The sequence below is a fragment of the Scyliorhinus torazame genome, chromosome 9, assembly GCF_047496885.1.
Source record: "Scyliorhinus torazame isolate Kashiwa2021f chromosome 9, sScyTor2.1, whole genome shotgun sequence".
NCBI lineage: Eukaryota > Metazoa > Chordata > Chondrichthyes > Carcharhiniformes > Scyliorhinidae > Scyliorhinus > Scyliorhinus torazame.
The window spans coordinates 95,891,432-95,909,821 of record NC_092715.1 but is presented as its reverse complement, the minus strand read 5'-3'; the positions used below and the strand labels follow the sequence as shown (position 1 = coordinate 95,909,821).

Genomic DNA, 18,390 nt, shown 5'->3' with positions numbered 1-18,390 from the left:
GTCAATTGGGAAGTGATGTCGACGACCCTGTCAAAGACCGACTGTCTAGAGAAATTCATCAGCATTCTCCAGCTCCTCCATGACAAAATGTTGGCAACAGTCCTCACTGATGGAAGTAAGACAGAAACCTTTGAGGTCAAGACTGTAGTCAAGCAGGGGTGTGTCAACACCCCCACCCTTTTTTCCATCCTCATCATCACCCCGCTTCCCCTTGTCAAGAACAAGCTTCCCAGTATTGAGGTGGAGATCAAACATTATATCCAACCCACGAGTGCCTCCTTCGGACGTCTAAGGATGAGAGTCTTCAATGACCACAACATGTGAGCTGATATCAAGATCCTTGCGCACAAGGCAATCATCCTCCCAGCTCTTCTTTATGGCTCAGAAACCTGGACTACGTCCAGACGCTACCTCAAGGCCCTGGAGAAGTACCATCAATGCAGTCCGAGGCAATTCTCTGCATCAACTGAGAGAAAAGGCGTAATAACCTCACCATCCTTGAAGGAGCCAAGAGCACCAGCATCGATGCCATAATCATCCGAAGGCAACTCCACTGCTCCAGACATGTGTTTAGGATGCCAAAGTCCTGACTGCCAAAGAAAATTTTCCTTACCTAGCTCATGGAAAGCTCCTGAACAAGAGAAGATCAAAGGACATGCTTCAAAAACACCCTGAAGGTTTACCTCAAGAAATGCAGCATAGGTATCAACACCTGGGTGACCCTTGGATAACCAACTTGTAGAACCTCCTGACTGAAGGGACACAATTCTGTAGAACAACCGACGGTAAGAGGAGGTCCGGAAAAGGAGCCTGAGAAAGGAATACTAGCGATCTCGAGTCCATGAACCAAACCTACGTCCCAGAAATACCTGCCAAGTGTGCAGTTGGAGATGTGGCTAGTTGAGTGGGCTCATCAGTCACGCAAGGACCCACAGAACCCATGACCAGACACAGAGTTTCTTAGTTGGACAATCATACTCATTAGTGAATGATCAACGAAGAATATAATATCCCAACAGGGATCAGACTACTGTGCAAAGAAGGGATGCATTATAGAGAATGCAAATACTTTTCTGTCTGTCCTGCATAATTGATACCTAGCTGGATATAATGTTTATATAATAATAGTTTTGCTTTGTGGGCTCTATTTATCCTTGGGTGCAAATTAGGTAAATTGCTAATCAAGACATATTATAAGTAGAAAAGGATCAAAATGTGTCTGTCTTGCTACCATCATAAAAAGGGCAGAATCAATTAAAGAAGAAAAGAAACACACGTTGCTTGTTAAGAGATTGTTGAAAGCAATGAAATCTTTATTGATGACCAAACATAATAAAATCCTATAGTGCTGGATGGGGAGGGAGAGGGATAATGGAAGCAAAATTGATTTCTACATTCAAAATGAGGTGGAGGTGGGGGTTGGCCTTTTGAAAGAAACTCAAGATGAAGATGCATCAGTGAAGCTAAACATTTTGTTGACAGGGAATCAGTGACTGTTTTGGGTGAGGCGCTGATGGAGTAAGGGTGCTGCTGTATCTCAACTCCTGCTGGAAGTTCAAAACCTGTCCCATTTCTACTGCCTGACTGGAACTAACCCAATTAAAATCCCATTGGCAGCTCTAGGCTGATGGAACTGTAGCCATCTGGGATGGCCACGTCCCGATTACAAAATGGACACCCGCAAAGAATGCAGGGAAAATTGGACAATGCTAAGAAACAAGCAGGTGCAAGCTCTGTCTGTTGATTAGAACCTTAAACTCTCAGACAGGACAGAAACTACCAAACAATCTACATACTAATGAGCCAGCTCCAGGGACAAAAGGGAAACATTTAGATTCACAATGTTAGGACAGACTCCCCGGCGCCAGAAGAAGCTAAGACAAAGCAGACTGACAGTCACCAGGACACGCCCAGCGATCAGGAAACCACCCCTCTATTGGAGGAAAATCGATACAACTGATTGAGAAAGACCCAATTAGTTGAGGCCAAGTTCAAGGCCTGCCCAAAAGAGCGCAAAGCCCTTTTCAGTATCAGAGGTGTCACCCAAGGGAGAATCTTCCTCCTTTGGCTTTGGCTCTCACCGAAGGGAGAGACCTGCCTAGCAGCTGCATCAGACCAAGTAAGTCCCAAGTCCACGCATGCTACGAGATAGACACTCCTAGCTGCTACCCTGTAAACAGCTCAACCCAGCAACCTTAGAACCGAGCAACGGCCATTGTTCCTCTGACTGAGTGGGCGCCCGAAGCTAAGTATAGGCTTTAGTAATAGTGGTAGTATAGTTTGTAGAGTTTATGCATAAGTAGATTTGACTGTGTGTAAATAAATGAGCATTGCTTTTGAACTTACTAACTGGTGTATCGAGTCATTGATCAGCATTCGGTTCCGAACCTTGTGGCGGAGTCGAAAGATACCTGGCGGCTCTTGAGAAAACGTGATTGAACAGAACCAAATTAAGAGCCAACCAAAAGTTAGCAACAGAACCCAACTTTGAGAGTGGTGGCACGGATCAAAGGCCCTTTGACCAAACTCACTCAGTTTCAGCCTGAAGCTCACATTCACAAGGTTATACATTTTAAGCCACCTTATTAGTTCAGCAAAAGCACAAATTAAATAAATTAGGAAGACACGTGGCAAAATTAATGAATTTACAACTGACAAATTATCACATACATGCCCAATCTACTGGGAATTGATCCAGGCCAGAACAATGGGCTATCCCAAGGTTATACTGGATCATTTCAAGTGAACATTATGATCTCCACTGCTGGTCGAATACTATATTTGCTACTTATATGATCTTTGCTACTGATATAATCTGTGCCAATTTAACACTTTTAGAAGTGTTGAATTATAATTATTTCAGATAGATCACATTTTTGCTTTCGTGATGTCTCAGTTTACTCTCAAATTCAAATGTTTTTGTTTTTATATTTTTAGAACTGATCACAAAATGTTGCAAGAGATGGCAGCCTGAGAATCACCTGGATTGAAACCACGCGCCAAGACTCAAGAGGGAGCAAAATGAATCTTCCAGACTGATATTGAACCAATGCCTTTTCCTGAAACTAATTCCAAATGGCATTATCAATTGAATGGGTTATTCAAACACAAGGACACGGGCTGTCTCAAAGTCACAAAATGTCAAATGAAAACACAGGATAACAGGATATGTAATCAACACACCATCCTTTGTTTGGAAAAAGGACTTTGAATCTGTGCAACTCACATGATGAGGAAGCCATTTCAGTTGTCTGCCTTTAAATCAGCAAGAAGCTGCTTACAAACAGAGAAAATTCCACCAAACACCATTGAACCAGCTGCAAGTCATCCAAGCAGCCAAAGCAATAAAACAGAAATACCTTGAAAGTGGGAGAAGGAATCCCCACAACCTGTTCCAACTTTGGATTCAACAATTCTGTGAAAATTTGACTACAAGAAACTTTGCAGTTTACTTTGCTTCACCAAACTTTCATTTCACATTTCAGGCATCACCTCCATCTCAGAAACTACAGGCCTGTCACAAAAGAGACTTAGATAATTTTAAGTTGCAACCATGTTGTTTTACCTTCTGTATCAAATCTTTTTGTGTGTGAGGGTATGTATTTTAAATTACATTGCAACTGTGAGATAATAAATAATCTCTTTTATTTTTAAATTTATAAGAAGCTTCTTGCTCAAAATATTTAACTGGGATTCTCACCCGAAGGGTAGGAAAACATATCCCTCTTACATATCCCTCTGGGGCTCAGAAGGGAAGGGGGGAGAATAGAAAAGCAATAGTTGTAGGAGATTCAATGGTTAGGGGAATAGATAGGAGATTCTGTGGTCGCGAGCGAGACTCCCGGAAGGTATGTTGCCTCCCGGGTGCCAGGGCCAGGGATGTCTCGGATCGTGTCTTCAGGATCCTTAAGGGGGAGGGGGAGCAGCCAGAAGTCGTGGTGCACATTGGTACCAACGACATAGGTAGGAAAAGGGGTGTGGAGGTAATAAACAAGTTTAGGGAGTTAGGCTGGAAGTTGAAAGCCAGGACAGACAGAGTTGTCATCTCTGGTTTGTTGCCGGTGCCACGTGATAGCGAGGCTAGGAATAGGGAGAGAGTGCAGTTGAACACGTGGCTGCAGGAATGGTGTAGGAGGGAGGGCTTCAGGTATTTGGATAATTGGAGCGCATTCTGGGGAAGGTGGGACCTGTACAAGCAGGACGGGTTGCATCTGAACCAGAGGGGCACCAATATCCTGGGAGGGAGGTTTGCTAGTACTCTTCGGGAGGGTTTAAACTAATTTGGCAGGGGAATGGGAACCGGATTTGTAGTCCAGCAACTAAGGTAGCCGATATTCAGGACGCCAAAGCATGTAATGAGGCAGTGGGGAAGGGAACACTGACAAAGGAGAGTATTTGCAGGCACGGAGATGGGTTGAAGTGTGTATACTTCAACGCAAGAAGCATCAGGAATAAGGTGGGTGAACTTAAGGCATGGATCAGTGCTTGGGACTACGATGTGGTGGCCATCACGGAAACTTGGATAGAAGAGGGGCAGAAATGGTTGTTGGAGGTCCCTGGTTATAGATGTTTCAATAAGATTAGGGAGGGTGGTAAAAGAGGTGGGGGGGGGTGGCATTATTAATTAGAGATAGTATAACAGCTGCAGAAAGGCAGTTCGAGGAGTATCACCCTATTGAGGTAGTATGGGTTGAAGTCAGAAATAGGAAAGGAGCAGTCACCTTGTTAGGAGTTTTCTATAGGCCCCCCAATAGTAGCAGAGATGTGGAGGAACAGATTGGGGAACAGATTTTGGAAAGGTGCAGAAGTCATAGGGTAGTAGTCATGGGCGACTTTAACTTCCCAAATATTGAGTGGAAACTCTTTAGATCAAATAGTTTGGATGGGGTGGTGTTTGTGCAGTGTGTCCAGGAAGCTTTTCTAACACAGTATGTAGATTGTCCAACCAGAGGAGGGGCAATATTGGATTTAGTACTGGGTAATGAACCAGGGAAAGTAATAGATTTGTTAGTGGGGGAGCATTTTGGAGATAGTGACCACAATTCTGTGACTTTCACTTTAGTAATGGAGAGGGATAGGTACGTGCAACAGGGCAAGGTTTACAATTGGGGGAAGGGTAAATACGATGTTGTCAGACAAGAATTGAAGTGCATAAGTTGGGAACATAGGCTGGCAGGGAAGGACACAAGTGAAATGTGGAACTTGTTCAAGGAACAGGTGCTACGTGTCCTTGATATGTCTGTCCCTGTCAGGCAGGGAAGAGATGGTCGAGTGAGGGAACCATGGTTGACAAGAGAGGTTGAATGTCTTGTTAAGAGGAAAAAGGTGACTTATGTAAGGCTGAGGAAACAAGGTTCAGACAGGGCATTGGAGGGATACAAGATAGCCAGGAGGGAACTGAAGAAAGGGATTAGGAGAGCTAAGAGAGGGCATGAACAATCTTTGGCGGGTAGGATCAAGGAAAACCCCAAGGCCTTTTACACATATGTGAGAAATATGAGAATGACTAGAGCGAGGGTAGGTCCGATCAAGGACAGTAGCGGGAGATTGTGTATTGAGTTTGAAGAGATAGGCGAGGTCTTGAATGAGTACTTTTCTTCTGTATTTACAAATGAGAGGGGCGATATTGTTGGAGAGGATAGTGTGAAACAGATTGGTAAGCTCGAGGAAATACTTGTTAGGAAGGAAGATGTGTTGGGCATTTTGAAAAACTTGAGGATAGACAAGTCCCCCGGGCCTGACGGGATATATCCAAGGATTCTATGGGAAGCAAGAGATGAAATTGCAGAGCCGTTGGCAATGATCTTTTCGTCCTCACTGTCAACAGGGGTGGTACCAGGGGATTGGAGAGTGGCGAATGTCGTGCCCCTGTTCAAAAAAGGGACTAGGGATAACCCTGGGAATTACAGGCCAGTTAGTCTTACTTCGGTGGTAGGCAAAGTAATGGAAAGGGTACTGAAGGATAGGATTTCTGAGCATCTGGAAAGACACTGCTTGATTAGGGATAGTCAGCACGGATTTGTGAGGGGTAGGTCTTGCCTTACAAATCTTATTGAATTCTTTGAGGAGGTGACCAAGCATGTGGATGAAGGTAAAGCAGTGGATGTAGTGTACATGGATTTTAGTAAGGCATTTGATAAAGTTCCCCATGGTAGGCTTCTGCACAAAGTAAGGAGGCATGGGATAGTGGGAAATTTGGCCAGTTGGATAACGAACTGGCTAACCGATAGAAGTCAGAGAGTGGTGGTGGATGGCAAATATTCAGCCTGGATCCCAGTTACCAGTGGTGTACCGCAGGGATCAGTTCTGGGTCCTCTGCTGTTTGTGATTTTCATTAATGACTTGGATGAGGGAGTTGAAGGGTGGGTCAGTAAATTTGCAGATGATACGAAGATTGGTGGAGTTGTGGATAGTAAGGAGGGCTGTTGTCGGCTGCAAAGAGACATAGATAGGATGCAGAGCTGGGCTGAGAAGTGGCAGATGGAGTTTAACCCTGAAAAGTGTGAGGTTGTCCATTTTGGAAGGACAAATATGAATGCGGAATACAGGGTTAACGGTAGAGTTCTTGGCATTGTGGAGGAGCAGAGAGACCTTGGGGTCTATGTTCATACATCTTTGAAAGTTGCCACTCAAGTGGATAGAGCTGTGAAGAAGGCCTATGGTGTGCTCGCGTTCATTAACAGAGGGATTGAATTTAAGAGCCGTGAGGTGATGATGCAGCTGTACAAAACTTTGGTAAGGCCACATTTGGAGTACTGTGTACAGTTCTGGTCGCCTCATTTTAGGAAGGATGTGGAAGCTCTGGAAAAGGTGCAAAGAAGATTTACCAGGATGTTGCCTGGAATGGAGAGTAGGTCTTACGAGGAAAGGTTGAGGGTGCTAGGCCTTTTCTCATTAGAGCGGAGAAGGATGAGGGGCGACTTGATAGAGGTTTATAAGATGATCAGGGGAATAGATAGAGTAGACAGTCAGAGACTTTTTCCCCAGGTGGAACACACCATTACAAGGGGACATAAATTTAAGGTGAAAGGTGGAAGATATAGGAGGGATATCAGAGGTAGGTTCTTTACCCAGAGAGTAGTGGGGGCATGGAATGCACTGCCTGTGGAAGTAGTTGAGTCGGAAACATTAGTGACCTTCAAGCAGCTGTTGGATAGGTACATGGATTACGGTAAAATGATATAGTGTAGATTTATTTGTTCTTAAGGGCAGCACGGTAGCATTGTGGATAGCACAATTGCTTCACAGATCCATGGTCCCAGGTTCGATTCCGGCTTGGGTCATTGTCTGTGCGGAGTCTGCACGTCCTCCCCGTGTCTGCGTGGGTTTCCTCCGGGTGCTCCGGTTTCCTCCCACAGTCCAAAGATGTGCGGGTTAGGTGAATTGGCCAATGATAAATTGCCCTTAATGTCCAAATTGCCCTTGGTGTTGGGTGGAGGTGTTAAGTTTGGGAAGGGTGCTCTTTCCAAGAGCTGGTGCAGACTCAGGGGGCCGAATGGCCTCCTTCTGCACTGTAGATTCAATGATAATCTATGATTAATCTAGGACAAAGGTTCGGCACAACATCGTGGGCCGAAGGGCCTGTTCTGTGCTGTATTTTCTATGTTCTATGTTACACACACATAGAATAGAGTCCACAGAATTCCAGAGAATCCATTCAATGCAGGAGGAGGGCATTCGGCCCACCACGTCTGCACTGCCCCTCCAAAACAGCACTCGACTGAGGCCCATCCCCTGCCCAATCCCCGTAACCTCACTTAACCTGCACATCTTCGGGCACTCAGGCGCAATTCCTTTTAGCATGGCCAATTCACTGACCTGCATATCTTTGGACTGTGGGAGGAGCACCAGGAGGAAACCCATGCAGACACAGGGAAAATGTGCAAACTCCACACAGACAGTCACCCAAGACCAGGATTGAACTCTAATCGCTGGCACTGTGAGGCAACAGTGCTAACCACTGTGCCACCGTGCTATTGTTAAGAAAGACACAAGTATACGAGGTTTATTGCAGTGTTGTCACAAAGGGAAGGAAAAACATCTGGGGGCGAGATTCTCCGACCCCTCGCCGGGTCGGAGAATCGACAGGGGCTGGCGTGAATCCCGCCCCCGGCGGTTGCCGAATTCTCCGGCACCGGATATTCGGCGGGGGCGGGAATCGCGCCGCGCCGGTTGGCGGGCCCCCCCCCCCAGCGATTCTCCGGCCCGGATGGGCCTAAGTCCCGCTGCTAAAATGCCTGTCCCGCCGGCGTAGATTAAACCACCTACCTTACCGGCGGGACAAGGCGGCGTGGGCGGGCTCCGGGGTCCTGAGGCGATCGGGGCCCACCGATCCGCAGGTGGGCCTGTGCCGTGGGGGCACTCATTTCCTTCCGCCCTCGCCACGGTCTCCACCATGGCGGAGGCGGAAGAGACTCCCTCCACTGCGCATGCGCGGGAATGCCGTCAGCGGCCGCTAACGCTCCCGCGCATGCGCCGCCCGGAGTTGTCATTTCCGCGCCAGCTGGCGGGGCACCAAAGGCCTTTTCCGCCAGCTGGCGGGGCGGAAATTTGTCCGGCGCGGGCCTAGCCCCTTAAGGTCAGGGCTCGGCCCCCCAAAGATGCGGAGCATTCCGCACCTTTGGGGCGGCGCGATGCCCGACTGATTTGCGCCGTTTTGGGCGCCAGTCGGCGGACATCGCGCCTATACCGGAGAATTTCGCCCCATGGTGTTCATTTTTCCAAATCCATGTGAACTTTTCACAATTGGTAAGGTGCAGAACATTTAATGATTTCAGTTATGATTCTTCTAATGGTCAAATTCTAAACTGAAAGTTAATTTTAACCATCAGTATGCATAAAATAAATCAAACTATCTTACTATTTAAACCACAATGTAACATTTCCCATTTAATATCACCTTCATCTACATACTGATCACAGGTTTTGAAAGGAAACACATATCGGGCAGGATTTTACCAAAAAATGACGAAGTGTCAGTCCCGACGAGAAAAGTAGAATGAATCCTGTCAGCAGAATTCCTCTTGGAATCATGAGCCTGAGTAAGTGGACAAGAAGATGTCTGACGGATCTTGCGGGGCCGCGGAAGGAAGGAGGTCCTCCTTCAGAGAGCCTGAGAATAGCGGGGGTGCCGGAGAATCGCCATTTTGGGTGGCGAGTTTCGTGGGCCGCAGGCCGAAGAATCGCCAGAGACACCCAAAATGGCGATTCTCCGGCCTGCGGCCCGCGAAACTCGACCGGGCCGTTCCCGCCGCTTGGGAGAATCGCGGGAGGGCGTCGGACTGGCGTCCCGGGAAATTTTGGCGACCCAGGCGATTCTCCCAACCGGCGTGGGAGTGGAGAATCGCGCCCTGGATGTCTCAGGGCTCTCCCTGCCCCCGACAGTCATTGCCAGAAGAACTCCCCCACTCCTGACAGCCATCGCTGGCAGATCCATCCCCCATGTCTGCTCTCCCCCCACCCCATGCACCAGACATATACAAACCCCCCCACATGGGCTCCCACTGGGGTCCTGCCCTTGCACAGCCTCTGGCATTGGTTGGCAATGCCAACCTGGCAGTGACAACGTGTACCAGGGTACTGCCTGGGTATGGCCCTCCAACCCCCCCCCCCCTCCCCCCCCCCCCCCACCCCAAGCTTCCCAAGGACTATACTTACCTCTGAGCCCTGGACCAATCCCCTCGACAGCTCACACCTGGCCATACACTGTATAAATGATGCTGTTGAGACGTCACGTCAGCTCTGGGTGAAGATTTTGTGAAGGGAAAGGTCTGGATGTGCTTTCTAATGACATACTAATGAGTTAAACTGAGATCCTGGGCTCATGCCATGTGATTTGCACTACTCCATTGGCAAGGGATAAGGAAGATTCCAAAAGTCGATTGTGCCGGAGAGAACCACGTTTTTTGCTTTTCTCTGGATTTTGAGCCTGTGCCGTGTTTCTCACGGACAGAGAGGGTTTAAAATCGCTCCCGTAAATTCTGTCTATGTTGTTCCCATGTTGGAGGCTGTGTTTAATAAAACCAACAAAAATAAAATTGTGAGCAATAGCCATTTTGATTGGTTGCCATCAAAATTGCCCAAAGTAAAAGAATTAATTCTTCTTGAGTAGAAGAGGAGACTATACTCATTGGCACCAGAAATATTTAGAAGATGTTTATTTAAATTCTGTACCACATAATATTGTATGCAAATAAATCTCTTCAACTTTCCTATCATATATGTATGTATATTTCTGTTCAGCAAAATTGTGCAGTTGGTCTACTGAAACATTTGCTCTTGTGACAATGGAATATGCATAACTGGGCATTAGGGGGTCTATTTTATGAATTAATATTCCTATAATGGAGATTCATTTGTATGGAGTGCATATCTAGATTTGGGAATAGAGAAACATTAATGGGTGGATATTCCTTGTGGCTCATTGAACATTGTGCTGAAATTCCCAAAATGCATTCTACTGAACAAAGATGCATTCTGGGAGTGCAAATTCACTAAACATACCCTAATGGCTACATTCTGCTGACCTATCATGTGTCAGGTTTCCTGTCCAGCTTTCAAAGTACACATTCCCACTTACCAAATAAAAGCTACACATTTGATGTTTGTTGAAGTTACAGTGCTCTAGGTTAGGAAAAAATATGCACACAAGCACAGAACATTTATACAGCTGAACTTTTCTGTGAATAATGTGTTATCCAAATCTTAAGCTTAGTTTATGTAAAATGATATAAGATAAATTATCTCTTACCAGTAGGATATCCTGTGAGGGCTGTGGCATGCCAGTAGCCACAACTGACGCTGTGGATATCCTGAATGCCAAGATCAATTTTCTGTGGACTCCAGAATTTATGCGATGCTGGTCGGTTTGCATCAATCACGTGACAATTTCTTCCCCACATAAATAACTCACCATTTGCTTCAAAATAAACAAACAAAATAGCTCTTAACTTGGTGCCTCTGGAGTGTGTAAGATGACAGCCATTTCATGGGCTCCAATTTTATTCAAATGGAAAGAATGACAGAAATTCAATAATGGTTTGATATGCAGATAAGTTAAATTCTTAGGATTGATTTATATAAATATATATATTGCTGTAAGAAGCATGATCTTACTGTCAGCTATCACATAGAACTGTTAATTATTGCATATCACATGTGTTAATTTGGAAGAGGATTCTTTTATTTTTAGTCTGTCTTATTCCAGTTTAGTAAAAATGCATTTAATCTCATTGGGACTTCTCCTGTCTTTCTATATCAGGAATAAATATTAAGGAGGAAGATTTCCTCTGCCCGTTTTTGTAACTAAAACATAAACCTTTATTTCAAAATTGCAAAATCACAGAACCTTTATAGTGCAGAAGGAGGCCCTTCAGCCTATTGAGTGTACACTGGCTTTCTGAAAGAGAATTCTATCTAGTCTTACTCCCCTGGCTTATCCTTCAACCTTGCACATTCTTACTTTCCAGATAGCAATCCAATTCCATTTTGAACACCTTGATCGAACCTGCCTCCACCATCCTCTCAGGAAGTTCCTTCCAAACTTCAACCAACCTCTGGATGAAATTATTTTTCTCACATCACTTTACCTCCTGTTGTCAATTATTTTGAATCTGTGTGCTTTAGTTCTTGATGCTCTCTTGGGAGAGAACAGTTTCTTATTATTTACCCTATCAATATCCCTCAGGATCTTGAATACCTCTATCAAGTCTCCTCTCAGCCTTCTTTTCTTCCAGGAAAACAGTCCCAACCTCTCCAATCTAACTTCATAGCTACAGTTGTTTATCCCTGGATTCGTTCTTGTAAATATCCCCTGTACTCTCTCCAATGCCTTCATATTTTCCTCAAGTATGGCGTCCAGAACTGCACACAGATCTGCAGTTGAGGCCTAACTAGTGTCTTGGACAAGATCAATATCACTTCCTTACTCTTGTACTCAATGTGCTTATTAATAAAGCTGATTATACTATCTGCTTTATTTTTAAAAATACCTTTAGAGTACCCAATTCATTTTTTCCAATTAAGGGGCAATTTAGCGTGGCCAATCCACCTACCCCGCACATCTTTGGGTTGTGGGGGTGAACCCCACGCAAACATAGGTAGAATGTGCAAACTCCACATGGACAGTGACCCAGAGCAAGGATCGAATCTGGGACCTCGGCGCCGTGAGGCAGCAGTGCCAACCACTGCGCCACCGTGCTGCCCCTATCTGCGTATATATACACCAGGGTCCCTCTGTTCCTGCACCTCCTTTAGAGTTCCCCCCTTTATTTTATACTGTCTCACTATATTTGCCTCACAATTCTCTGCATTGAATCGCATCTGCCACTTATCTGACCAATCCACCAACATGTCTATATCTTTTTGAAGTTCACCTATATGCATCACAGTTGATAGCGTTTCCAATCTTTGTATCATCTACAAATTTTTAAATCACGCCTTGCACACCAAATCTAGGTCATTAATATTTATCAGGAAGAGCAAAGGTCCCAACACTGACCCCTGGGGAATTCCACTAAATTCCTTCCTCCAATCTGAAAAACAGCAATTTATCACTATTATCATTAAGGACTGGTTTAGCTCAATGGGCTAGACAGCTGGTTTGTGATACAGAACAAGGTCAGCAGCGTGGGTTCAATTCCTGTACCAGCTTACCCAAACAGGTGCTGGAATGTGGAGACTAGGGGCTTTTCCCGTACCAGCCTCCCCGAACAGGCGCCGGAATGTGGCGACTAGGGGCTTTTCACAGTAACTTCATTGAAGTCTACTTGTGACAATAAGTGATTTTCATTTCATTTCACAGTAACTTCATACTTGTGACAATAATAGGTTATTATTAGTATTCTCTGTTTCTTGTCACTCAGCCAATTTCTTATCCAAGTGTCTGCTTTCTCTTTTATTCCATGAGTTCGAATTTTTCTCACAAGTATGTTGTGTGGCACTGTATCAAATGTCTTTTGAAAATCCATTTGGACCATATCAACAATACAGCCCTTAACAACTTTCTGTTATCTCCTCAAAAATCTTCAGCACAATAGTTAAACATGATTTTCCCTCAGTTAATCCATGTTGGCTTTCCTTAATTATCCTCCACTGGTCCAAGTGACTATTGATTTTGTTTTGAACTATAGTTTCCAGAAGTTCCCTGCCATTGAAATCAAAGTGACTGGACTGTAGTTGTCAGCTTTATCCTCACATCCCTTTTTGAACAAGGGTGTGACATTCTCAAATCTCCAGTCTTCCGGCACGGGAAGATTATCACTCGTGCCTCTGCCAGTTACACTCTCACTTCCCTCAGTATGCTTGGATGCATCTCATCTGGTCCTGGTACCTTACCTATTTTAAGTAAAGATACCCTTTCTTATACCACCTCTTTCTCAATTCTAAATTCTTCCAGTGTACCAGTTACCTTCTCTCTCACCTCGGCCAAGGTAGCATCTTCTTCCTTTGTAAAGACAGACGCAATGTATTCCTTTAATGCTTCCGCTGTTTTTCCTGCCTTCAGATGCAAGCCCCCTTCCTTTTATCCTTAATCGGCCCCACTCTTTCGTTTGCCACCTTGTTTTTTTTTGCTACAGAAGACTTTAGTATTCCCTTTTATGTTAGCTGCCAGTTTCTTTTCATACCCTCTCCTTGCTTTTCTTACTAGTTTTTTTCACTTGCTCTCTGGTCCTTCCATAATCAGCCTGATTCTCCATTGCATTTTCCACCTGAAATCTGTCATACACGCACTTCCTCCTTTTTTATCTTCTCTACTTCTCTCATAATCTAGGGCACTCTCGATTTATTTGTCCTGCCTTTCCCCATATGCTATTTACAGTTTCCTCATAAAACTCACAGAGGAAACATCCCTCCAAAACCTTTATCATCAAAACTCCCTGATGCTCCACTGAAAAGATTCCAGGTTCAATAAGGATCTGTGTTGAACTGGTTTATTGCAGTTACGGGAACAGCAGGATTGATTCAGTTAGCCGCATTGCCCTGGGTTAGGGAAGGGGAAATTAGGCAGACTCCTGTTCTTGTTCTATCCACCAACACCTACCAGAATTATGTGTGCAGGGATATCAAACAAGGTAAGAAGAGCAGAAAATGCTGGAAAAACGCAGCAGGTCTGGCAGCATCTGTGGAGAGAGAAATAGAGTTAACATCATGCAGATCTTGAAATGTTAACTCTGTTTCTCTCCCCACAGATGCTGCCAGACCTGCTGAGTTTCTTTTCCAGCATTTCAGTTTTTATTCCAGATTTGCAATATTTTGCTTTTCCTTTAAAATAAAAAGAGCATTAGGTTGATTTGTTTCCCCAGTGCATTTGCATAACCTGCTATCAAGTCTCACATGAATAAACAGCACTTTGATCAGGAAGGTGAATGACATCCGTGGAACGGTGCCTTGCAGTGAGGGAATTAACTTCTTCAGGAAAGGGGAAAGGAGAAAATGAGTCGGTTTCAGTCAAACATGGTTTATAGTAATCAAATTGTGTCGAAACAAGGAATGAGGTCCTTTCCTCTACTACCGAATGAAGGATGGTGTAAGATAGGCAAAAATGAGTTGAAAACTAACAGACATGGAAAGAAAAAGAAAAATGAATAAAAACAGTGTTTTTTTTGCAATAAAATGCAGGATCAGCACAGTCTCAAAGACCAAAGAGGTCAAGTAAAGCAGTGCATTAGCACACTGCCCTTTCACCTCAGGAACCAGAGGTCAAATCCAGCCTTGAGTTATGGAGTGAAAGTCTCTTCCTCCTGCTAGCTATAAAGGTTTTATGTGAAACAGGTTCTGGCTGCTTCAACTCAACTCCTAATGGATGAGTTCAGAGAACAAAATTTCCCATGATTCAGGCCAAATTGCCATTAAGTCAGTGATCTCAATCTGATCAGCCATAAGGATGACTGATGTGGGAAGTAAAAAGCTCATTCTGGCATAGTAAGACATGGTGTCAAAGACTGGGAATTAACCGCATTGTTGAGGACAGTAGACAGAGTTTTATTTACTGTCTAGCCATACTATAACTAATCATGCTCAAAGTGGGAAGAAGGTAAATGGGATCGGCAGTAGGAAGGATACAAGAATGAAGTTTAGATGAGCTGAAGTCTGCAGAGGGAGGAGGATTGAATGCTAGCCAGGAGAACATTGGGATTGTTGGGTTTAGAGGTGACAAAGGCATGGATGTAAGTTTCAGTGTCAAACCATCTGAAGGTAGGACATTTTGTGGAAGTGTTAGGATGACTGGTGTTTATGATGGAGAGAGGGGATAAGGGATAAAATGCTCAGAGTGACACTGAATAAGATACTAAGGTGTGGTATAAAGGGTTAACAGAATGGATATGCTCATCTATGTGCACATGATGATGTAGCACTGACATCAGGCACTCTAAAGAGCAGGCAGGTAGCCCGGAGGGGAGATGTGCTTTTCCTGTAACCCACTAGGTACATACTTTATATAATGTTAATAAACTAGTTTTTAAGTAAACACCTTGATACAACTATAGCTCTTCCTTGTCAGAATCCTGGTTTCACATATTCTACACCAATTAAAAGTTTGGTTCAGCCTGAAGTACTGCTCAGGGAGGTGAATAGGATCAATGGTATGAGCACAACATTTATAGTTGTGGCTGAAGATGATAGCTTTGGCCTTCTCTTTGTTTATCTGGAAGATATGTGGTCAGCTATTACAGAGGCACTGGAGAGATAGAGCTGAGTGCCATCAGAGGACATGTGGGGTGCGATCGAATGGCCTCGTCATGCCCAAATCGGTGACTTGATGAGGCCGTATTTGAGAAGCTCGGAATGCCTTGTGGAATCTAACGGGATCTCGCAAGATGTTGCGATCTGGATCTCGCCCAGCCAGGGGGAGATCCAGATATACATATTTAAGGAGTACCATATGGATGCCTATAAGCAGCATGATAGCACAATTGGATAGCACTGTGGCTTCACAGCGCCAGGGTCCCAGGTTCGATTCCCCGCTGGGTTACTGTCTGTGCGGAGTCTGCACGTTCTCCCCGTGTCTGCGTGGGTTTCCTCCGGGTGCTCTGGTTTCCTCCCACAGTCTAAAGACATGAATGTTCGGTAGATTGGCCATGATAAATTGCCCTTAGTGACCAGAAAGGTTAGGAGGGGTTACTGAGTTATGGGGATAGGGAGGAAGTGAGGGTTTAAGTGGGTCGGTGCAGACTCGAGGGGCCAAATGGCCTCCTTCTGCACTGTATGTTCTATGTTCTATAATACAGGGGTGGAAGACATTTTAAAAATTTAATTCATTCATGAGATGTGGACATCAATGGCAAGACCAGCATTTGTTGCCTGGCTGCCTGTGAGAATTTTGAACTTGCTGTCCTAGTGGTAATTATGCTTTAATATAGTGGCTTAGTGCAACTAAGTAGCTTTCTAGGTTATTTCAGAGGACAGTTAAGGGTCACTGCTGTGTGTCTGCAGTCACAAATAGGCCAGGCCAGGTTAGGACAGCATGTTTCCTTTCCTAAAAGACATTAATGAACCAGTTGGGTTTTGATGACAGTCTGGTAGTTATACGGTCACTATACTAATACTAGTCTTTTATTTAGGTTTAATTGATTGAATTTAAATTCCCCAACTGCCTTGGTGGGATTTGAACTCATGTCTCTGGATGACTAGCCCAGTTAAATAATCACAATGCTGCCATTTCCCACCCTAAAACTGCTCTGCTTTTGGTATGTGTAGAACCAAGCAAGGGCAGTTACAATTGGGTGGGCAATGGAAAAGAGGTGTTAATTATGTTGTCAATAATATTGACACTATTGAGCTAGCTGGACATGTGGCAGTGAAGAGGATAATGGGGAAGCTAGTGGGATTGTCGGCAGCTCACCATAACACTTGCTCCTGGCAGTAATGCGGTCATTACCACAGGTTATACCATAATGCTTGAGAAGAAACTGGAACTGGATTGTCCATTGAAATGGCAGGACATTATAAACCAAAGTTTTACTCACGCAGCTGAAATGCAGCCATGGAGTTTCAGCTTTCAACACTTTCATGCCAATTTGGATAATTTCTAATATTTGAATAGGAACATTGAAAAACCAATAGATTGGACAGATTCTGGTACAGTGAAAGCTGTAATTTTAAGAAAACGTAGGTTTGGATAGAAAAAGCTTACATTTCCAGGGGTTAATTCACAAATACAGTTCCATGAAATATCCCTGAAGAAGTTTATTTTAAACTCTGAACATAATATTTGAAACTTACCCATTAGGTAAGCTTTAATTATGGTATTTCTAATTGCAGTCATTTTTGAAACATAATGTTAATATTTTAAAAGTTGTCGGGCTACATACCAGTAAGTGCACAACTATAACAATCTCCAGCTGCTATCTGTTGAACACATCCCCGGAGTTGCTGAATGGATACACAACACGGCTTTGTGAGGAACCTCACGTTTTCCCCCTGTCCCAGCTGTCCCTGTAAATAAAGAAGTAAGGAGCACAGCTAGTATCACCTTTACGTCTTAATTCTCAATTGCTATAATTGGACCTCTTATAGAACAGGAATGAGTTCAGGTTTGCCACTATTAGATGGGTATACTGAACGTGGCTTATTATCATCTGGTTTATACTAACTTGCAGATCTATATGAACCAGGGGCTGGTTTAGCACAGGGCTAAATCGCTGGCTTGGAAAGCAGACCAAGCAGGCCAGCAGCGCGGTTCAATTCCTGTACCAGCCTCCCCGAACAGGCACCAGAATGTGGCGACTAGGGGCTTTTCACAGTAACTTCATTTGAAGCCTACTTGTGACAATAAGCAATTTTCATTTCATTTTTCATTTCAAGTGCAGGCAGTCATGCATTCTATAGTAACCGTGTACACAGAAATGTTGAGTGTTGAACAAACTGTTTCAACATGGGACAATGAAAACTAATCAATGTTGCAACTCTAAAGACACGGTAAGAATTATGTTTGTAGTTGAAAATCACAACTGCTGGCAAGTTGCCTGACTTCGACTGAAATAATTGTCATGCAGGGAGAAGTAAATTTCTCTAACCACAAAACAGTCATTGTTTTTAACCTTTCTACTTCAATAAAGCTGATGTGGCTGAAAATTTAATGTCACAACAATTTAGTAATCTACCAGAAATTAAAATAAGCACAATAAATCATCCAAATATAGGCTCCTGCTTCAGGCTATTTAAAACCTATAATATCAGGAAGCATTTAAAGCTTGCTCCCTCTCCCTTTGTACATAACGTGCAGCACCACACAGGAAATTATTTTGGTCTCCGCTTAATAGAAGAAACCTGTGCAATGACAGATGTATGGGAGAAGGTTTTGTCCACACATTTGTCCAAATGACTCGCCTACCACCTGGCCCTGGGTTGCAGAATCCACCAGCAGATCATAAAGATGCAACACTGACT

The 18,390-nt window shown here is 44.2% G+C and overlaps 1 protein-coding gene across 1 annotated transcript in view; it reads right to left on the bottom strand.

Moving 5' to 3' along the window:
• The window catches only part of LOC140429379 (uncharacterized), a 150,688-nt gene that overhangs the window by 35,888 nt on the left and 96,410 nt on the right, over positions 1 to 18,390 (bottom strand). Inside the window, exons 3-4 of the mRNA XM_072516272.1 lie at positions 17,313 to 17,436; positions 10,751 to 10,918 (exon numbers count right to left, since the gene is read on the bottom strand). Coding sequence (XP_072372373.1) covers positions 10,751 to 10,901 — 151 coding nt within the window. The 5' untranslated portion in view covers positions 10,902 to 10,918; positions 17,313 to 17,436. The remainder of the gene's footprint in view (positions 1 to 10,750; positions 10,919 to 17,312; positions 17,437 to 18,390) is intronic.